Source organism: Candoia aspera, chromosome 15 (assembly GCF_035149785.1).
Source record: "Candoia aspera isolate rCanAsp1 chromosome 15, rCanAsp1.hap2, whole genome shotgun sequence".
Taxonomy (NCBI): Eukaryota; Metazoa; Chordata; class Lepidosauria; order Squamata; family Boidae; genus Candoia; species Candoia aspera.
This window is the reverse complement of record NC_086167.1, coordinates 1,962,667-1,985,828: the sequence shown is the minus strand read 5'-3', so window position 1 is coordinate 1,985,828 and position 23,162 is coordinate 1,962,667. Positions and strand designations below refer to the sequence as shown.

The following is a 23,162-nucleotide window of genomic DNA, read 5'->3' as shown; positions in this document are numbered from 1 at the left end:
ATTCCAAACATTAATGGCATCATCCTTACAATCCTGAAGCATCTTTCTTTCTTGCTCTTTCTTGGTGCCCTGTTTCATTTTTCCCCTTCTGTACTGATTCTTTTCAAAACTCAGATTTTCACTAACCCTTTTATGCAATCACACTGGCTTCTTCTGCTCTCTTCAACTTTTTTGCCTGTTGGAATTCACCAGAAGAAGACCATTCTTAACAATGTAATCACTGAGAGTTGGGTGGCATGCAAGTTTAATTTTTTATGATGATGATGATGATGATGTCACACAGTCAGCCAGATGTTTAGACTGGATTTGGCAGTTTTGTCCACCTATCAAGTCCTTCCCAAGGACCTGGGATAGGAAGATGCTGTTGTTTAATAATATTAAAGGTATGGTTGGGGGATGTAAGCTGTTCCAAGTAAAGCTGCCTTTTGCAACTGAATTATTATTATTATTATTATTATTATTATTATCATCATCATCATCATCAAATAGTGTTTGTTGATCCAAAAAGCGGACCCTGCACCTGCAGGAAAACACTAGAATGAAGATGATGATGATGATGATGATTTTACCACTCTGATAAGGATCTTATGTGCATTGGAACCCTTCTGAATTTACACAGAGCATAATCCCAACTTTTGCACCCTCAAAGATGTGGCTCTGGCCTCCTTCCATATAAGGCTGCCTGCACACAAACAGTGGGACCACCAGACCAGGCTTCTTCAGCTGTGGAATACTCTCCTTGCAGCTGAGTGGAGTGCCCTTCTTTCTGGCCTGCGAGCATTTTGGCTTTCTGTTGCTGTGCTGACAGGCCAGGAGCCATCTGCTTTCCGCACAGTGTACTGGTAACTGGGAGCTGCTGTATCCAGAGGACTCCTCAGGAAAGCAAGTCCCTGAAGGTCAGTGGCTGTCGATGCTCCTACACGAACCTTTTAGGTTGTAAAGGTTAGGGTTATGCTGTAGGAGGTGGAGGCAGATACATAATCTACAGATAACAGTTGTTTGGGTGTTACACAAATGGTTTTGCACCAACGGAAGGTTAACACACATTATATAGTAAGAATCTTTGGCCTCTGTTCAATCCCTGTGGTGAATAAGGCCTCCTATTAAATTCTAGCTCAGCTGTTTTGAGATGAATTCAGCCTTTGCCATTCCATCGCTCTAGTCCTAGAAGTAGACATATTCGCCACTCCTTTTAGATAACTCTACAGTATTTCTACTATCAGATTTGTACCCATTGTTCCTTTGATAGGAACTGGCTGCCAGGGGTGCTGCAAGCTGATAGTCAATACTGTACTGGACAGTGAGCAGGTGTTTAAACTCCTGATGTCTTGGAGATAGGTCCTTAAAGTCCTTAACAACAACAGGCCAAACCACAGCGAACCAATCAGAGGAAACAACTCCGCAGCACAGCCAACTGCCAAGTCAGTTTATTAATCACAAGGATTATCATAACTGTCTATTCCACTGTTCCCCAGGCACCCTAAGGAGGATTTATTGCATAGCTGGCTTACTTAGCAGGAGATGATAGCATCTGATTCCTGAAGTCTGAATGGTTCATATTCCTGAGGGACGGGGTCCTATGCATCAGTTCTAGATAACCATAGTTTCTTTCTGTTTCAGGGACAGAGATCCTCAGTCTATGACAGATGAGCTGGATCTCTTACTAGGCACTAATTCTGGAACCCTACTGGAGACTGCAGAGTGACAATTTCAAAATCTCTCTCCACAGCCAAATTGCAGCCATGAGAATGCCAGAGGTTGAGGGCTGTATATTAGCAAGTAAGTCAGAATGGACTCATCAGGAGGAACCGTGATGGTCTGTACCACAAGAGATGAATACTGTAGGTAGCTTTGCTTAAGTTTCATAAAGAGACCTTGGAGCGCCTGGATAATAACGATCTGGCCATCTCTGAAATCGCAGACACTGACTCCACCTCACCTGGGAGATACGCAGAAGAGCAGCTGCCACCAGTCATAAGGGGTGACTAAGGAGAAGGCAGCCAAGATAGTTCAGCTCTACCAGGTAATTTCCATACTGGCAAGTACTTGTAAATGCTCCATGGGAGGAGGAGACCCAATTCTCTGGCTCTAGTCTCTCTTCCTTTGGGGCCAGCCATGTGCCTGACAAAGACATTCATCCAACAATGCATCTGCAGAATGGCCAAAGAAATAGTATTTTCCACCTCAAATAAAAGTGTGTTCGGCCTTTAAAAGGTAGCATCCGTACCTCTAAAAGCTGTAAACAAAACCAAAATTCAGAATTGAAAGAAAGGAAAAATGTGGCCCAAATGCCCCTGGACCGCTTGTTGAATCATCTTCTACCTCTGGCTTTCTGCCACCCCAGGATTTTAAAGAAACAGAAATGGAGGTCCAGCTGTCTCTGCTCTGGCCCATCTAGCAGAGGTTCGGAGGTACTTCCGTACAGGTATATGCAGGGCCAGATCAATAGTTTAGCTTGGACATCAAGATTGGAACTGCTGGAAGAGATCAAGATGATACTCCTTAGGCCTGGTGAGAACTGGCAGAAGCTGAGGGAACCTAATGTTTCTGGTAGCCCCAACTCTGGGTTCAAGAGGAAGCTCTTGCTATTCCTCCATGCAGCTAGGCATGCTGTGCATGGGGGTGGGTGACCAATGTTCTTCCAGAGACTCACCACACAAGCTAGAATTGCTGAGGGACTTTTCCAGCGACCCAAGGAGGTAAATTTCAGCAAAGGATCGTTACCTTGTCATGGTGCTAGAGCTTGAGCACCTCAATGATGCCATGAGCTAAACCGTGAAGGGCCACCCAAGACGGGAAGGTCATGACAGAGAGGTCAGACTAAATGTGATCCCTGGGGAAGGTAATGGCAACCCACCCCAGTATTCTTCCGTGAAAACTAAATGGATCAGTACAACCAGAGATATGTCGGTATACCATTGGAAGATGAGACCCCCAGGTCGGAAGATGGTCAAAATGCTACTGGGGAGGTACAGAGGATGAGTTCAACTAGCCCCAGACGTGATGACGCAGCTAGCTCAAAGCCGAAAGGACGGTTAGCGGCCGACGGTGCTGGTGGTGAACGGCGAATCCGATGTTCTAAGGATCAACACACCATTGGAACCTGGAATGTAAGATCTATGAGCCAGGGCAAATTGGATGTGATTACTGGTGAGATGTCCAGATTAAAGGTAGACATTTTGGGCGTCAGTGAACTGAAATGGACTGGAATGGGCCACTTCACATCAAATGACCACCAGATCTACTACTGTGGACAAGAGGACCACAGAGGAAATGGAGTAGCCTTCAAAATTAATAGTAAAGTGGCTAAAGCAGTGCTTGGATACAACCCAAAAAACGACAGAATGATCTCAATTCGAATTCAGGGCAAGCCATCTAGCATCACAGTGATCCAAATATACGCCCCAACCACAGATGCTGAAGAAGCTGAAGTAGAGCAGTTCTATGAGGATCTGCAACACCTACTGGACAACATGCCTAAAAGAGATGTTATTTTCATCACGGGAGACTGGAATGCTAAGGTGGGCAGTCAAATGATACTTGGAACTACAGGTAAGCATGGCCTGGGAGAACAAAATGAAGCAGGACATAGGCTGATAGAATTTTGCCAAGACAACTCAATGTGCATAACAAACACTCTCTTCCAACAACCTAAGAGACGGCTTTATACATGGACTTCCCCAGATGGACAACACCGAAATCAGATTGACTACATCCTTTGCAGCCAAACGTGGTGGACATCTATACAGTCGGTAAAAACAAGACCTGGAGCTGACTGTACTTCAGATCACGAACTTCTTCTTGCACAATTTAGGATCAGACTAAAGAGATTAGGGAAGACCCACAGATCAGCTAGATATGAGCTCACTAATATTCCTAAGGAATATGCAGTGGAGGTGAAGAATAGATTTAAGGGACTGGACTTAGTAGATAGGGTCCCAGAAGAACTATGGACAGAAGTTCGCAACATTGTTCAGGAGGCGGCAACAAAATACATCCCAAAGAAAGAGAAAACCAAGAAGGCAAAATGGCGGTCTGCTGAGACACTAGAAGTAGCCCAAGAAAGAAGGAAAGCAAAAGGCAACAGTGATAGGGGGAGATATGCCCAATTAAATGCAAAATTCCAGAGGTTAGCCAGAAGAGATAAGGAATTATTTTTAAACAAGCAATGCGTGGAAGTGGAAGAAGACAATAGAATAGGAAGGACAAGAGACCTCTTCCAGAAAATTAGAACCATCGGAGGTAAATTCCAGGCAAAAATGGGTACGATCAAAAACAAAGATGGCAAGGACCTAACAGAAGAAGAAGAGATCAAGAAAAGGTGGCAAGAATATACAGAAGACCTGTATAGGAAGGATAACAGTATCGGAGATAGCTTTGATGGTGTGGTCAGTGAGCTAGAGCCAGACATCCTGAAGAGTGAGGTTGAATGGGCCTTAGGAAGCATTGCTAATAACAAGGCAGCAGGAGACGACGGCATCCCAGCTGAACTGTTCAAAATCTTGCGAGATGATGCTGTCAAGGTAATGCATGCTATATGCCAGCAAATTTGGAAAACACAAGAATGGCCATCAGACTGGAAAAAATCAACTTATATCCCCATACCAAAAAAGGGGAACACTAAAGAATGTTCAAACTATCGAACAGTGGCACTCATTTCACATGCCAGTAAGGTAATGCTCAAGATCCTGCAAGGTAGACTTCAGCAATTCATGGAGCGAGAATTGCCAGATGTACAAGCTGGGTTTAGAAAAGGCAGAGGAACTAGGGACCAAATTGTCAATATCCGCTGGATAATGGAAAAAGCCAGGGAGTTTCAGAAAAACATCTATTTCTGTTTTATTGACTATTCTAAAGCCTTTGACTGTGTGGACCATAACAAATTGTGGCAAGTTCTTAGTGGTATGGGGATACCAAGTCATCTTGTCTGCCTCCTGAAGAATCTGTATAACGACCAAGTAGCAACAGTAAGAACAGACCATGGAACAACGGACTGGTTTACGGTTGGGAAAGGAGTACGGCAGGGCTGTATACTCTCACCCTACCTATTCAACTTGTACGCAGAACACATCATGCGATGTGCTGGGCTTGAGGAATCCAAGGCTGGAGTTAAAATCGCTGGAAGAAACATTAATGATCTCAGATATGCAGATGATACTACTTTGATGGCTGAAAGCGAAGAGAAACCGAGGAGCCTTATGATGAAGGTGAAAGAAGAAAGTGAAAAAGCTGGCTTGCAGCTAAACCTCAAAAAAACCAAGATTATGGCAACCAGCTTGATTGATAACTGGCAAATAGAGGGAGAAAATGTAGAAGCAGTGAAAGACTTTGTATTTCTAGGTGCAAAGATTACTGCAGATGCTGACGGCAGTCAGGAAATCAGAAGACGCTTAATCCCTGGGAGAAGAGCAATGACAAATCTCGATAAAATAGTTAAGAGCAGAGACATCACACTGACAACAAAGGTCCGCATTGTTAAAGCAATGGTGTTCCCCGTAGTAACATATGGCTGCGAGAGCTGGACCATAAGGAAGGCCGAGAGAAGGAAAATCGATGCTTTTGAACTGTGGTGTTGGAGGAAAATTCTGAGAGTGCCTTGGACTGCAAGAAGTTCAAACCAGTCCATCCTCCAGGAAATAAAGCCAGACTGCTCGCTTGAGGGAATGATATTCAAGGCAAAACTGAAATACTTTGGCCACATAATGAGAAAACAGGACACCCTGGAGAAGATGCTGAGGCTAGGGAGAGTGGAGGGCAAAAGGAAGAGGGGCCAACCAAGGGCAAGGTGGATGGATGATATTCTAGAGGTGACGGACTTGTCCCTGGGGGAGCTGGGGGTGTTGATGACCGACAGGAAGCTCTGGCGTGGGCTGGTCCATGAAGTCACAAAGAGTCGGAAGCGACTAAACGAATAAACAACAAGGAGGTAAAACTTGGCTTGTTTTCTAAGCACCAGTTTTCCTGGGAATAAGGCTTTTCTAATAAGAAGCTAACATGGTTAGTTGTTTGCTATTAATTGCACCCAACAGCATTCCTGCTTGTTCAGTTCTTTAAGGAATTGGTTGTTGGTGCAGCAATGTCAGGTTTACAGCAATGCCTCTGTGCCTTGTGGGGGAGATGCCCAGTTTTATTTGCCCAAGGGAGGTGCCAGGAATTGCCACATGATCAGAAATTCCAGTCTATTGCCATCACAACGGGTGCCCTGAGAACAATACAGCCAGTCAGCTTCTATTATTTCCTACTGAGCCTCCTGATTTTAGGGATTTCCAGTGCCTCTAGTTATGAGGTGCCTAACACACCACAGAAAATATTTTTCTTGTCTTTGAAAAGAAGATGCTTTCTTAAAATCACTCATAAGAAAATGCTGAGGAAAAAAAAATGTAGCAAGAACTTTAAAGGCACACCAACCTCTGTTATTTATCAGGCTCAGTCTACTGGGTGATGCCAGCTAATTTTAAGCGGTTCTCTAAATGCCCTTTTTCTCGGCTAAGTTCCTAGTGAGTTGGATGGAAACAACAGCTACTCTCCCATTTGACAAAACCAGCACCCATTCAATGGCTATATGCAAACAGCTTCTCTGAAGTCTCTGTGGATTCAGGAGTCTGCTTTAAAGGTCCTTAAATTTAAATATGCCAAATGAACAGGCGCCTCAAGGAAATCTTACAACGTACCATCTTCCTCCACTCAGCATCAATCCAACTGCCCCTCAGGGATGGCTTTTATGGGAAGGCAACCGAGCGCTGCGAGCACCGTAAGAGGTGCCCTCAGATAACAGGGGCCAAGCCTCACTCAGAGCTCTAAACTGTGCAGCAAGCGCAGGAGAAGAGGAGAGTCTCTCAGCCGATCAGTCTGTCCTATCCCCAAAGAGCGCTCACCGGCCATTTTGGCGCTGCATTAGCCAGCCCGAGCTTTCCAGGGGAGGGAAGGCTGTCTTCACTAATCGCTCACAACTCCTCTGCAGGTTGTTAACAAGCTGTTAATGGGCAAAGCCCTAACTTAGGCAGAAACAGAGACAGCAAACTCACAGAGGCCCTGGAGGCATCTACCTTGCTCAAGCCAAGAGTTCAAGCGGCGGAAAATATTTTGCACAGATCTCCGCATGCAGACGTAGCAGGGAGCACCCTTGTAATAGACCGCTAAGCGCATGGACGCCTTGAGTTCACGCATGAATGACAGCAACCCCAAAACAATAAGAGGCAAACACAGAGATATCTTCCCCAACCTCCTCCCCCCTGCCCACTGCACTCTAAAGTGGGTAAGACTACGCATATTTTGGTGTGAGGTTATATGAAACTTAAAGCTTAGAACGCATAAGTTGGTGTGTGGTGCTGGTGTTTGCTGACTGTTCTATTGTGCATTGTTTCTTCATTTTACTTTCTTGGGGTACTTAGGATTCTTTTTGTTAAGCTTTTGTCCTAATTTCCATTTCAGAGTTGGAATGGCAGCATCCTAAGCTGGATGGAAAATTGAAAAGGAAAGAGCAGCAGCTTTAGGCAGTCAGCTGCAACAAGGGCCATTTGCCTTTCGTTTACTTAACACCAGTATTATACATAATTAAATGCAACAAACTGAATGGCTGTGGCATAACCTCCTGCAGGAAAACCTCCTGACCCTACAGAAATGCCTTTAGAACGATGGTACTCCACAAGGATGCAGATCTGCGTCCTCTCAAGTAACACCCCTATGTCTCAGACCCCACGGAGAAAGCCCCAGAGTGCTGAGAACGGTGTGGTGTCCTCTGGATCCCCGTGACAGACACGTTCTGCAGCTCCCCAAGCCGCGGCACTTCACTTCTCCGCGGTACAATTCTAAGCGGCCTAAAGACATGCGGCCAGCCTTCTCTAGCTTCCCATGGCAAGGAGCAGAGGCTGGCATTACTCCTTCTCATGCTGTCCCACCATTGCCAGGCAGAAGCATTCACTGGGGGGTTAGGCGTGCAGTCCCTTCTGCAAAGACACAACAGAGGCAGGACCGGGATAAGGTGCCAGGGAAAAGGGAGAGACGGCTCCCTCTGGCATCCTCACCCTTCGCCTGCCATCCTTGTCTCAGCTTCTGTTGCCTACCCAGAGCTACCCGCTCCCCCACAACAATGGGGCACCACAAGCACAAGACAAAACCACAAGCACTTACCCTGCTCACAGGCCTCCATCTCACTCTGGTCAAGGGTTTAAGAGCACCGAAAGGCAGGAGATAATAGAGAATAGTCAGAGGCCAAGAACGGAGTTTCAGAGCAGGCTTAGACATACAGCTCAGCTGGCCCAACCTCCGCCTCAGGGCCAGCTGGGGAAATTGCAACCTGTAGGATTACAGACACACAAGATGGTCAGCCAACCTGGTGTCAAGGGGCTCTCTTCTGCCTCCTGAGGCTTTCCCACAAAAACGGGGCAGCTCCCATCAGAAGCGAATTTGGCCTACCCCCAGCAAAGCTCCATCACAGATGGTTCGGGAGGGTTCAGATGGTCTTGCCCTCAAGGGAGCCTCATACAGTCCAGAAGCAGGAAACGGTACTCAGTGGGAAAGACAACAGAAACCCCTCCAAATACATCCCGCAAGGACAGCTTGACTTCTGTCTGCAGTAAAAAAAGAGCTGCAGGACTGTGCGGTACAGGAAATGCCAAGTCCTGCTTCCTGGAGAATTCCACCTACTCTTCTGCAGGTTGAAATCAAAGCCTCTTTCCCTGTTGTCCTTCAGGGACTCATATTCCTGTTGGCCTTTGTGGGAAAAAATGGTGGAACGTTCTGCAGTTGCTGGCATGTGGAACAAGAGCATGGAGTGAGAGGTTGTCTCGTTTCACCTTAAGAGCTGAAAACCTCACCGGGGATATCCTGCGAGTTGCTAGCACTGTAAAGAGCCATGTTGCAGCAAGACCTGCACAGGACCAGGGGGGTTCCATAAAACCCACAAGGAAACCAGCCAGATTCCGGCATCCACGTGCTCTCAGCAGGCAACAGGTTCCAACAGAGAAAAGGAACTGAGGTATTAAGTCAACCTGTAGGGACTACTAACAGCGCTGCTTTAAACCAGGAAAGTGTTGTATCCTGACTCATGCACAGCTCCTGAAATATCTATATACGACTAAAACTCTAATTGTGTCTGTTTGTCTGTTTGTCCCCTCAAGTTAGCTCAAACAGTGCATTATACCTGTGCAACAATTTTTGAATCAAGGTACCTAAAATCGGCTAACTTAAAGAATGTGCAAAAAATCCGGGGCCCGTTACTCCTGTGGAATTGAGATTTCCACAATGTTCAGACCAGTTTTGTTTGCACAGTTGTCCCTGAGGTCATGTGATCGTGATTTCCGACACTCCCTGCCAGCTTCCCACAAGCAAAGTCAATGGGGAAGCCGGCAGGAAGTCGGAAGTCACTCCTGCTCCCCCTGCTTTTTTGTCCGCTTGTGGCCATTCTGTTGACCTGTTTAGGTAAGTAAATATTGACTTATTACTGAAGTTTGTTTGCCACTACAATTATTTTTCTATTTATGATATATACTCTTCTTAGATGATCATGGGACCGTACAGCATTGGGGTAAAAAAATATGGTCAGCCTCAAAGGTAATGTTCATTCTGGTCACATCAGAATGCACTACCTTCCTCTCAACAGATGACCCAACAGGTTGCAGGGTTGTCTAGTCTCTCCTAAAGCTGACCTGCTGACCTGTCCGGATCAGAGCCTTCATAACAAAAAAGGACGAAGGCTGAATCAACCTTACATTGGTCAAAATAAAGTACACCACTAGCAAAAGAACCCACCCAGTCATTCATTTTTATCTTATCTGGGAAGACAGCGTCTGCTCTTCTCCTAGCACATGTTAGCTACCGTATTAGAAGCAGAACTGGCTGCGGGCTCGGATATCAAGCCTCAGCGGCTGGCTCGTTGCCTACACAGAGCAAGTGTGCGAAGAGCACCCACATCCAGAAGAAAATAACTCTGGGAGAAAGTTCTTCATACAGCATGGATCTGTCCCAAGAATAAAACCTGGAGCAGATCCAATTACTTTGGGTCCCCAGGGACTCAAGCAGTAGCCCCACTCACAGCCCCCAGCCCCAGAAGGGGCAGCCGTGTTTCAGGGGGGCAAGGCTCTTAAGCGACAGGAGGCTAAAAGGGACCTCCTGTGTGCTGCTCCCCCTCCGGCCCTTTCAGGCCCCAACAAAGCCAGCCACGCGGAAGACAATGGCAAGCGCGGAGAGGCAGGGCATCTCGCTTGCTTGGGGCTCCATCTTTCCCCCTTTCACTGCAGACAATCACAGCCAATCCCTGCAGAGTGGCGGCTTGATAGCTGTCTGAGAAAGGAGCCATGCTCGCACTGCCGGGCCTTGTTTCCAAAAGATCCCACCTTAATCCCCAGGTGAGAACAAGCCCCGCTTGTTCCGCTCCTCAGAGGCCTTGACAGACTGGCGATGCCCCTCCCGCCTGTGCCAATCAAGGGAATCAAGAGCTTATCATAGTAATTAGGCCAAACAAAGGCTTTGTGGACACCTGCCAGTCTCCCCTCCCTCTTTCCCTCCTCCTCGCAAAGCAAAAGATACACCAGACGGTACCTGAAACGGACTTTCCTATTTGGGGTGCTCCCAGCTGGGACCGCACTTTCCAGCTGCGGGTGCTGCTCCCCGGCACAGCTGCTGCTGCCGCCACTGTTTTCTGAACGCAGCCTCCGGACATGAATTTTAACTTTGTGGAGGTTGCAGCAAGAGGGAGGAGGGTTAGGTAAAGCTTTGCAGCATCTCACCATTTCCCCGAGTGCAGCTCTGGTCCCCGCAGGGTGCTTGACTGACACATCCTCGGCTGTCAGGCTCAGAATCAACCTCTCTCTCCCTCTCTTGCTTCTTTCCCTCGCTCGCTCGCTCACTCGCCCCGCCGGCAGCGGGAGGAGGAAAGGAGGAGGCACAGTCACGGCTCCCAAGTTCTCCTGCAGGTATTTCCTCCGGCTCGCCCTGCGTCTGGCTCTCTTAGGAGGGTCTCAGCTATTGCAAACAAACAGGCACCATATCACGTCCTTCTGTAGGGACAAAGCAAGCGCTCTCCCCAACACGCATGCAGAAGCCCTGCCTCAGCCGGGGGCTGCCATCGGAGCCCGGCTGCTTCTCTGAAGAGTCCGGGGTGGTGGTGGGAGACTGAATCACGATGGTCAGGAATGCTGCCAGGCAGCCGCACGCATCTCTCCCCAAAGCCAGGCTGGATGCGAGTGAGGCCAGGGAGGGGGCGGGGGAGGCCGTTCTCAGTGTCAACCCTGCACTGCAGCAGCAACAGCCTTGTCGGTTCTGGGCAGGCGTGCAAGACCAGGCAACGCATGCAGTATTCGCAGGGCCAGACAAACCCTCCTTGTCCAGCCAAGGCAAGCTCGATGCCAGGAAGGGAGAGGGCAATTTCTCATTCCAGGCAGCAGGAATGGCCCTGTGAAGCCCACCCGGCCGAGGCAGAGGGAATCATCCTGCCTGCAAACAGTCTCCCGCACGGAATGAGAATGAGCAGCACACTGAGAACCAAGCAGTGCAGGCAGTAGCTCAAAAGAGTTAACGTATCCAAGGATTACGTAGTTAGGGCCATCATCTCCCAAGGACTGCCTAAGTCATGTCAGAGCCTCCTGATGGCTGAGCTGGTACAGAACAGGGGACCAGATGCCAAAACCAGAAGCCTGATTATAAAGGACTTCTCTCTCCAAAGAACAGAAAGCCAAGGCTGAGTTTTGGGGATGAAACTGTTGAGTTTGTTTCTGGTCGCCCAATACTGTTAGTAGCACTCAAGGGCATGTATATTTCAGAAGGGAAGCTAGGAGAGGATAAGCAGGGCAGAGAACAAACCCTTCCTACTTTAACAGTCAGCTGAGCATATATCTATTCCAAAATATTCCTTCAAAATCCAAATACAACTTTCAGCAAATCCATTAGTATCTGTAAAGTGGAAGGAAGTTCTATTGAGTCCCAGGCAGGAAATGGGTGGGTAAGAAGAGCATATCTGGAAGTCTTTCTTCCTCTTGCATTCCAGACATCCTGGAGCTCCTATACTGTGGGACCTGCTTCAGCCATCTATAAACTACTAAAACTCTGCTGTCTGTTTGATACTTTGTAACCTTTAACTGGGCAAAACAATGCATTGTAGAGCAACAATTTTTGAACCAAGGTACCCCAAATGGGCTAACTTACAGAATGAACCCAAAATTCAGGACCCAAGGTTCCTGTGGAATAGAAATTTGGCAAATTTTATAAAACATTTTATGACATAAAAATTATCATAAAACATTTTATGACATAATACAAAGTGACACAAAACATTTCCTGTGGTCAACTCCTGATGTTTGACTGAGCTATAGAGTTCAACATTGACTACTTTCAAGGCAGATACATCTCTGAATGTCTCCCTGGATTTTTAAGAACTTTTCCAGTACATTAGAAGCTCTGCCATTGTTGAGGGCATTGAGGAATCTGGTAAGGAAATATCTCTGAAACGATGCCCAATGGACCACAGGTTGTCTAGTCTTCTTCTAACTCACTCTCTCTCTGAAGCAGATCTCCATATCTGCTTCACAAGCAAAGCCATTGCAAAACACACACACACACCTGGGATATTTTATTTTGGAGAATCAAAAACTCATTTCAACATGTTTTCTCCTTCCATGAGGCAGCATCTAGGTTAATCTTGTTGAAATGGCAGCCACACTGGGAGTCTCATGAGCATGCTGTGGGGACTCAAAAATGCTGACATGGAGGTTAACTTGCTCATTTTCACGACTGCTGTTTGGTCTCAAAGTGTAAAATTTCTTTGATGCCAGGTATAATTATATATGTATAATTATATATGTGTTTTTAGATTGTAACTAAGGTTTGCGTGTTTTTATTATTACTCTTATTGTAAAGTCCCCCGTTGGGGGAGATGGGCGGTGATATAAATTTAAATAATAAATAAAAATAAGATAAATAAATAGTGTCATTTAGATTTTCCACCATGTATGAGCAAAAATCCCCCTTCTCCACTTCCAGTATACACCTGTTACAATTAAAACATTCCAGATGTGGAATATAAATCTATCAATGTTTTTAAGTATGATTTTGGCTTCCATCTGATACTTTAGTTTTAGGTTATCTTTGCAATTTTCTTTTTATACTTTCCCAAACTCTGTTTACAGTATGATCATAGAAGAGACCATCTAGAGAAATTCTCTCATTGGACCAACTGCCCTGAGATATAAAGCAATAGTGGGATACAGAAGTAAACTGATTTTTTTTCTTATGAGGGAGGAAACTGATACATGACTGCAGCTGACACTTCAGGTTAGAATTTACAGGAAGATAGTTGTATTTTATGAAAACGGTCCATTAAGGCCATCAAGTCCAGCCCCCTGTGACTGGTTTCAGGAATAATTGTTTATTACTGATCAGGGCAGGAATCCAAATTATAGTGAAGCATCCCAGACAGACTGCCTAGCTCCTGCTTGAACACACCCAGTGAAGGGGAACTTGTGACCTTCAGCTATTTGTTTCTGAGCCCACTGCTCTCTCTGTTAGGAAGTTTCTCCTTACATTTAACTGGAATCGATCTTTCTGCTTTCATCCTTTATTCCATGTCCTCCGTTTCTTCTGCATGATACCCCTTCAAGTTTCTGAAGAGTGCTGTCATTCCCACCCCGTCTTCTCTTCTCGGTTAAACATCCCCAGTTCCTTCAATCTCTCTTCATAGGCCAGTTTCTCGTCCCCTAATCTCCAAACTGCCCTTCCCTGAACTTGTCCCAGTTTCATCTGAACGCTTCTTGAGTCTGATGCTCAGAACCGGACACAATACCCAAGGTGGAGCTGACGAACACAAAATAAAATGGAAGGACTGCTCCCCACGATTTGGAAGCAACAATGTGACTGAAGTAGCCCAGGGTTACATTTGGCTGTTCTGCAGTCAAACTGCACTGCTGACTCAGACTGCATTTGGAATCAATTATTATTTCAAGATCTATTTGCAAATGGTGTTGTCAAGCTAGGTATCCCTTATTCTTTATCTATGCATTTGATTTCTGCTTCCTATTTGAATCATTTTGACATTCTCAATGCATTTCTCTAATGGATCAAGATAGTTTTGAATTTTGTCTTCTAGGATATTAGATTACCTCACCCCCAATTCTGTGGCATCTGCAAGTCTGATCAGCAGTTGTTCCTCCTCTTACTCCAAGTCATTAATACAAATGCTGAAGAAGGGAGGAGCCGGGACTAATCCTTGTGGCACCCCATTCAGTACCTCTTTCCAATTTGATCACTTAATTATATCCTCTTAATTGTTATGCTACCCATCTTCCACATGAAGGTGTTAATCTAGACTTCTATCAGAAAATTCTGTTTCAGACATGACTTTATCTGGTAATGATACAAACTTTCAATCAATGACCCGTCATTTGAGAGATTATACTGAGGGCAGAAAATACCCCTTCCCTTCCCATATTATCCTAAATGCCTAGAACAGCAGGTGCTTGGTTTAAGAACCAGTTCCATTCCTGTCCTTAAGTTGAATTTGTATGTAAGTTGGAACAGTTATTTAGCACCAGTAAGTCAAATGTTTATCTTAGTATATAGTATATATTTTACCTTTCTGTGCATATGAAACACTTAAGAAACACTTCCAGATACACCAAAACATCTTAAACATAATAATACACAAAGTAGTATTGTGTATTTAACCCAAAACATTGTACTCAGCTCGAATTTTAATCTAATAGATTTTATGGCAGTCTGTTCTTAACTAGGAATTGTCCCATAAACCGGGACTGTTCTTAAATCTGTTGTACTGTAAATAGATTAGGTCCTGAAAACGTTTCATCCAATGAGATTATCCGCCAGAAAATAAAGATTTATGGGCCAAAAAATTTAAATTTCTGCCATCCATCAGTTGAAAGCTGGCTTGGAAGGAAAAAGGAAAAAAGGCAGCAGCAGCAGTTGAGGAGAGACAGAAGCCCAGAAAAGGAAGGAAGAAAAAGCGCAAGGCCCATCTGGAACGGGGAGCCCAGTGGGAAGCAGCATGATGGTGCTGCTTGGTGGGAAGTGGGAGATCCCAACCCACTCCTCTGAAGCCAACATTATCTTCGCTTGGTTTATAACCAGGAAGAAAAATAGGATGTAGGGATTAATAAGGAAAAAAAACCCCGTAAGACTGAGGTAGGAAGAAGATTCATAGACTCATAGAACCATAGGGTTGGAAGGGACCTTGGAGGTCTTCTGGTCTAACCCCCTGCCCAAGGCAGGAGTCCTCATACCATCTCAGACAGATGGTTGTCCAATCTTTTCCTGAAAACCTCCAGCAATGGAGCACCCACCACTCCGGGAGCCCAGCTGTTCTGCTGCTTAAGAGTTCTCACTGTTGGGAAATTCCTCCTTGTGTCCAGGTTGGATCTCCCGCTGAGGAGCTTCCACCCATTGCTTCCACCCATAGAGAACTCAGGAGGCAGGAATTGATATAGATGGACAACCCCTCTCTTTCTCAACCTCACATATAATTTTAGAAAAGAAAAGAAAATTTTAGAAAGGGGAACATATACAATCATGCAGTTTTATTTATGTATGCATTTTGTTATTAAAAATATGGTTCTTGATTATGCTTTCTTTTGTCCTACATCTATGAACTCACTACTCAGAGCTGACAAGGGGAAAATCTGGGGTCCTGTTAGCAGTGGGGATTTGATTTTTTTCCCCCCAGGACAAGAAAGAAGGCATTCAACTGGGGTCTGGATAAGTCTACATACACTGAGGTCCCTTCATCCCCTGGCCCACATTGTAACCATGTGAGAACTGCCTCTGGATGGGGCAAATTTATTTATTTATTTATTTATTTTCCCTATCCCGCCTTTATTATTTTTATAAATAACTCAAGGCGGCAAACATACCTAATACTCCTTCCTCATCCTCTTTTCCCCACAACAACAACCCTGTGAGGCAAGTTGGGCTGAGAAAGAGTGACTGATCCTCTTGCCTTTCTTCCAGAACAGGAAAGAGATAATTTCCATTTTATCCTACAGATGTTTCCTTGGTTGTGGTTGCATGATATGCTTACTTGTGGTTAATTAAATATAGTTTATTCAATTAACTCTATTTTTGAGTTTGTAGAACAGACTCAACCCAAAATTAAGCACAGAGTTTGCACAACATATTAGTCTAAAATATGGGTGGCTAGCTTATGGTTCAGTGTGGCAATTGAAGTGCACAGGTTCTGCTTTTCTCTATTGGCTCCTACAAACAGCATCCCATGATGAGATTAGTTTGTTCCATTCCACTCCCAGCTTGAATGATACCCAAATTCTTCACTTGAGGCAGCTGCTTTTACTTAGGATTGCCTAGGATCTAAATCAAAGCAGAAGATAATCAGCCTCTAAATTGGTCAAATAAATAAAGCTGGATAACCATCTGCCTGAAGTTCTTTAGCGGTTTCTGCACTGAGGATGGAGTTGGAGTAATGACCTCTATCCCTTTCAACTTTATGATTCTGTGACAAGCGGCTGTATCCTAATCTAACACGCTTCATTTTAATTGTTGCTGTTGTTCTCTACAGTTAATGCAAAGTCCACATTTTTTTATGTGCAAGAATCCCACTGGCTTGACTAAGTCAAGACTCTGATTCCGTGACACCTACTTCTGTACCTCTAAAATAAACTGACCACATTTTACTTTAGGCACACAAGAGGATCTTCCAACCTTTCTGACCATTAACATTTGATTACAATGTTGATAATCAGGATAATTAACCAGCTAAACAGATTTTAATTGTCCAAAAAACAGATTCTGCAAATGAGGAGAAAGGCCAAAGAGTTCTCATGGGCAGATTACCATTTCATCCCCCTGGAGAATTATGAGGTCCTTTTGTATTCAGTTTGCAGATTCATGGTTGGCTAAGTCAATCCCAAGTCATGCAAAACTGCACCAGCAACCTGAGGCTGTTCAGCCCTGAGACATGCCAGCTACCCTATGGACCATATTATGTCATTCAGGTCCAGACTGCTTCAGGCTGTGGATGGAAGTCTTCAGAATTAAAAACTTCCCTTCATACTGAAACAAAGGAATGAGCAAACTATCTGCAGAGAAACCTGGCATGTCAGGAAGATGTCTAGGCCAAAACTCCTCCTGTGTTGCTTTTTTACAGGCAGGGAATTTCTTAGTATAAAAGCACAGTCTATCATGTGAGGCCATCCCTTGCTATTTGTGAAAAATATTCCTAAATCTTTACCACTTTCTTTCACAACAAGTTACTTCTCTTTAAATCCTCCTGGCCACCTCCTGGGACCGCTCTTTTTTTTCAAAAACTTTTACACTCTAAACCTCGCCTAACAATAGAGACTGAAAGCAAGGCCCTGACTGGCTGCTTGGGAGCTCACGCCACTTTCAAGAAGGGATGACATATTTCATGCATTGATAGAATCAATGAAGGCAGACATTTTTCAACTATCTCTCTCTAGTATTTTGCAAGAGCTCATAAGCGTGAAGTGAAGTGAAATATGAAATGAAATGAAATGAAATGAAGACTATTATTCTACATCCAGAAAGCTGCTTTGTAGGCAGAAACTCCCAGCCCCAGTCCTGACCAGAGAGCAAGGGATGGGAAAGGCTTTTCGACCCACCTCACAGGGTTGTTGTTGTGGGGAAAATAGGAAGAGGAAGGAGTATTTGAGTTATTTATAACTCAAAAAAAACCCACCTTGAGTTATTTATAAAAATAATAAAGGCAAGAAATAAAATAAAATTAAAATAAAATAAAATAAATAAATATTTCAAAGCCAGAATGTATATGCCTCCTTCCAAGGACACAGCTCCCTGTGTCCCAGTGTAGAAAGCACTTGACATGATGCCTACTAAACAGTTCTCAACAAGAATGTAAATTCATTTTCCAATGGAAAGAGAGATCTTTGCCAATCCCAGCCTGTACAGGCATTCCACCAGGATATTTTGGTCTGGGATCAACCTCTCCTCAACAATACTTTTATCAAAGCCAGACAGGGAGGGTTGGTACATGTTGAGGAGACATACCGGATCAAAGCTAAAAGAACCATGTTTCATCATATACTTTCCAAGGCAGATACAAACTCTGATCATCATATAACTGGAGACCGTATCATTGACTAATATGCCTAGACTCACATGCTTCCCTATTCAAAACCTTCCAAGGTAAAACTCACATTTACAATTGACCGAAAAATTAAGAGCAAGTCAGAAGGAGAACCATACCCTTGACTCATCGTGATGACAGTGAGGAGGACGACGAAGAAGAAAAGGGCTGCTGGAGACCAAAATGGGCTGCAAAATAAAGGTCCCTTCTGAGATCCCCTGGTTCTTACGGAGTGCAGCCTCAGCACACCATCAGCACCCTTTTTCTTTAAAAAAGCAGCTCAGGGGAGTAAAGAAGACAGCTCACGTTTCAGCGGTTCCCTCTTAAGGACGCCCCACCATCAGAGATGGAGAGGTGGCTTTTCGGCAAATACGAGGACAGGGGACGGGCTTCTTTAAGAGAGGCACAGCAGGGCAATAAAACAGGAGGAGCCACCAACCTCATGACAAGGCTTGCTCACTTCCCTCAGGCTTCCGGCCAGCTCTGCCGCCCGCCCACCCGCCGGCAGCATGTGCCGACAGCAGCGCCTGAAGAGGGGGCTGGGCTGGGCAGCAGCCGATGAGTCACCAGCCAGTGGAGTGGCCAGCGGGAGAACCCTCGCTCTGCAACTAGCTGAGGCAGGAGCCGTCCTAGCAAGATGCTTCAGGCAGGGCAGCAGCCAAGCAGACAAAAGCATGGGGCTGATTTATAAACCGATTAACTCGCACAAGGGTTGAAACAGCAGCCCACTCCGGATCATCTTTCGGAACAGTGCTTACTCTGAACAAAGAGAAATATTAATGGAGGTTGGAAAATAGCATTAGAAAACGTCTTCCGTGGCACCAAAACCCCACTTGGAACAGAAACTGTCAAACTGCATCAACTCTTTTTTAATGCTGTAAGCCATTTTGGAAAGTCTCTGAGCTAAAAGATGGCTAGGAAATAGATGAAATCCAAGGCACCTAAGCACCACTTTATTCACAAAGACAGGCAGGTTCAAGCTAGCCTTGGAATTCATTGCCTGCTGAGAGACGGCAGGAATGAAACTGGCCTACTTTCTAACACATTCAGGTACCCGATCTCGAGAGAAGCCAAGCGCCTTCACAAGCAGAGAGGACGGACGCCGAAGGCTGGGGCGAGGGTTCCCTCCATCCGGTCTGATCCCCTGTGACTTTGCCTGTGCCCAAGCGTGCCGTTTTCTCAGCATTTCCTTCCAGACTATTTTATAAGTCACTGTGGGGAGGGGAGGGGAGGGGAGGGGAGGGGAGGGACCCTCCTCCTCCTCCTCCTCCTCCTCCTCCTCCTGTCCAGGGAATTCTCCTGTGACCTTTGTGACAAGCATCAGTGACAGGAACAGGACTTCCAGATCTCCCATCCACATCTTCTCCTCAGCATGCAAATTTAAGCCAGAGGAGCATCTGCTGACAGTTACCGCGAACTTGCATTTGGGAGCCATTGCTGCCAGGCACCAAATACGAACTTTTGCCCTGACAAACAGAGAAAGTCCTCCAAAGCCTTGACCCTGGCAGAAGAACCCCTATGGCAGAAGGGCAGTTTGGGAAGGGTGTCTAAAGATGCATGAGCTATACCGGGCAGAAATTTGGTATTGCTTTGTCTGTTCTGTAAGCATTGATTGCATTTCAACTTATTCCACAGTAATAATGTTTTGTTTTGTTGTAAGCTATCTTGCACCTGCTGCTTTGTGACTAAAAGTGTAAAATAAGCCAAATGTTTAAACTCATGGCTAAAGTATGAATGTTTCATATCCCCAATTTAAATTTGCAGAATAATCTACCCCACTGTTTCACACATTCCACTTTTTAGTCTCTAGGGCTAAGATCACAGTTCTACATCTGCTTGCTTAGAGAAAATCCATTTACCTTTAACTGGACTTACCACACACACACACTTAAATTACAGACTACTAGACATCTATGGGAACTATGAAGCAGTTTACAACAGTAACATGAAAACAGTGGATGAAATGCAGTCGGCCATGGGAACATGATGGACATAAGGGACGCGGTGGCGCTGCGGGTTAAACCGCTGAGCTGCCGATCGGAAGGTCGGCGGTTCGAAACCGCACGGCGGGGTGAGCTCCCGTTGCTAGTCCCAGCTCCTGCACACCAAGCAGTTCGAAAACATGCAAATGTGAGTAGATTAATTGGTACCGCTTCAGCGGGAAGGTAACGGCGTTCCGTGAGTCATGCTGGCCACATGACCCGGAAGTGTCCCTAGGGACAACGCCGGCTCTAAGGCTTAGAAACGGAGATGAGCACCGCCCCCTAGAGTCGGACACGACTGGACTTTACGTCAAGGGAAACCTTTACCTTTACTATGGGGACATGATGGACATAGTGTACTGTATCTTGTTTTCAGTAAAGCATTCAACAAAATCACCCATTAGATCCAAGTATAGAAGACAGCAACATGTGGGCTGGATGATGCTACCATTAAAGGCTTACAGAGTTGGCTGAACAGTTGTAGCCAGTGAGCATATCAAGTTAGAAGATGGGGTTGATACCGCAGATCACTGTTCTAGGCCCTGTGCTGTTCAATGTATTTATAAATGACTTGGATGGAGGTGTTTAAACAAAGGCTGGATGCCATCTGTCAGGGATGCAGTCATTGAAAGCTTACTTGCCTTAGGCAAATCGTTCCACAAGACAGGTGCCGCCATGGGGAACATCTGCTTCAATACTGTGCCCAAGCGCCACTCGCAAGCCATAAGCCATAGCATGTTCAGACTTGGCTAGAATTAGAAGTAAAACTGGTGAAGAATGTCAGCTTCGCTTCCTGACAATTGCACAGCCTAAGTTTCAGCCATTGATTAGCTTTTAAACTAGCCCTTTCATAGATTAGAGCTCAGGTGCTTGAGGTATGAAACCAGACCTGGAGCTTGCAAAACTACACATTCCCCTTTGCACAATGAATATTAAAGAAAGGGGAGGAGATTAGGATTGGTGAGAGGTAAATACATTTTATGTCATCCAGGTGAGGTTTTTCCCTTGGGAGCCTTACACTGATCCACTGATTTTCCCTTATATGTGTCCCCTGCTCTCCATCATCTCACAAATGTGTGGGAATGTGCCTCTGTCAATACCCAGTTTCCTTCAGCAACCACCTTCCACATCTGCATTCCTGAATCTGGTTCCAAAACTCTTCATCACAACTATCTTAAAGAGCAAGGAATGTGCACTCCTAATTTCCCAACAGCATGTAAACGCAATTTATTTTGGCAACACTTTGAAGTTTCTATTTATGTATTAAATTGATATCCCATCTCTCCCAGAAGCTCCACAGTGTACACCGCACTCATGCCTCCAATTCCCGCAACAAACAACCATTGGTTTCCAAGTTGCTGAGAAGTTGACCCTTTCCTCACGTGCAATCTACCAAAATAAAAAAAAAACCCTCTTTGCTCACCAACAGACTGCTAAAATACAAACTCAACACCGTAAGACTCATGAAGCCATTTTTGGCTCCTCAAATTGTAATTCCCTTGTTTACACATTTAGAACCTTTTTGCCTGCCTCCCAGGCATCTAAAAAATAACAAAAACAGTGATAACAAAGATACATACCGATTAATAATAAACAGAGCAAATAACAAACAACTCTTTAAACTAGTGGTTAAAGAGGCCCAACATGATTCATATTCGTTCATGAAAACTATCATAAACTATAATAGCTGAATTACAAAATATATTGCCCGTAAAAGTGAAAAGAAATAAAGACAACAAAAGCACGCACCTCTTATGAACTACACAAATCTAGTCTTACACATATAATCATGTAAGATTATGCAATGTAACATTTAATTAACAGTGAGAAAAATGTGGGAAATGAAATATCTGAACATGCAGTCTACAGTGTTACACAGTGCTCCAAATGGGACTTCTGGTCATGACATCCTTGTGAAAATAAAGTGAGTTTTCATCTGAAGACCACGATATAACTGAAGGAGAAAAGCGTCCTTCCAGTCTCATACGTGGTACAGTGTATCCATGTGTTTACTCTCATAAAAGCAAACAACAGCTATTACCAAAGTCTCCCCATTAGTTTCCAAATCAACCTACTCAAAAGAATTTCAGCATTTCCCCTAAAAAACAAAAACTCTTCCAGAATTGTGTGAAATAACTTCCAGAAGTATGGCACATGATCATATCCTATCATGTTACTGAGCACCATGTTCCAATTAACTGAACTCACCTATTTTATTCCCAAAAGACCTAGAGTTGTCCAATAATATACAAAATAATAATTTCTCGTGCATTCTGTAGTTTTTAATCCAAAGAAAAGTGACCTATTGCTGCCCAAATGGTCTTCTGCTGATATTCACAGACTGGGCACTCCAACCCCTTCTTCCAGGCCTCCCTGTATTTTTGCATATGTAATTTACTGTCATTTAACAACAATTTATAATAGCTATTATAGAATTATTGTCATCATGGCAGAAGGGATTCTGAAGCAGTCAAGGCTACAGGTTTGTACCTGGATGGGAAAAAGCATTTTAATGCTCTTCTGTACTTCGTAGCAAAGGGTTCTCATATTGCTTCTCTTCAAATTACAAAAATTCTTCAAGATATCCTGTTAACTGATGTGCAGTATTCATTCCACCCAGGGTCTTCAACCAAAGGCTATAAGGGGAGGAATTTCATACTTCCCCAAGTAGTTGGACCCCGTACCCTCCAGTGAGTAAGGGGTGCCAACTATGCTGATACTAAGATGGCCATCATGGCAAGGGAGTAGTAAGCAAAACATCCACAGTATTCATTAATCCAAGAAATACATACATCTTATGGAATTAATGTAAATTGAAACATTAAAGCCACCTTCTCTAACTTCCTGAGTTAAAAAAAAAAGGAAAGAATTTCCATAACTTCTGAATGCATTTTGGTTTGGTTTGGTCCCTTTGAGACATTATTGACTCCTGGCAACTGCCTGGACAGTCCATACAGTTTTCTTGGTGAGATTTTTGGAAGTGGTTTGCCATTTCTTCTTCCTAAGGCTAACAGGCATGATGGGCCCAAAGTCTCCCGGCTGGCTTTGAGCCTAAGGCAACACTAGAACTCACCATCTCCCAGCTTCTAGCCTGGTGCCAAACTGGCTTTTGAATA

At 44.7% G+C, this 23,162-nt stretch overlaps 1 protein-coding gene across 5 annotated transcripts in view; it reads right to left on the bottom strand.

The window, feature by feature from the left end:
- PISD (phosphatidylserine decarboxylase) overlaps positions 1–23,162 on the bottom strand; it is a 52,024-nt gene that overhangs the window by 13,303 nt on the left and 15,559 nt on the right. Inside the window, exons 1-3 of one of the 5 annotated variants that reach the window (XM_063315758.1) lie at positions 18,184–18,415; positions 10,728–10,962; positions 8,131–8,296 (exon numbers count right to left, since the gene is read on the bottom strand). The exons of 1 other annotated variant lie outside the window; for it this stretch is intronic. In XM_063315758.1, the coding sequence (XP_063171828.1) occupies positions 8,131–8,296; positions 10,728–10,777 (216 nt within the window). In that variant the 5' untranslated portion in view covers positions 10,778–10,962; positions 18,184–18,415. Of the gene's footprint in view, positions 1–8,130; positions 8,297–10,539; positions 10,963–18,183; positions 18,416–23,162 lie in introns of those variants that run through there. 3 more of the 5 variants (XM_063315759.1, XM_063315761.1, XM_063315756.1) reach the window with 3 other exon arrangements.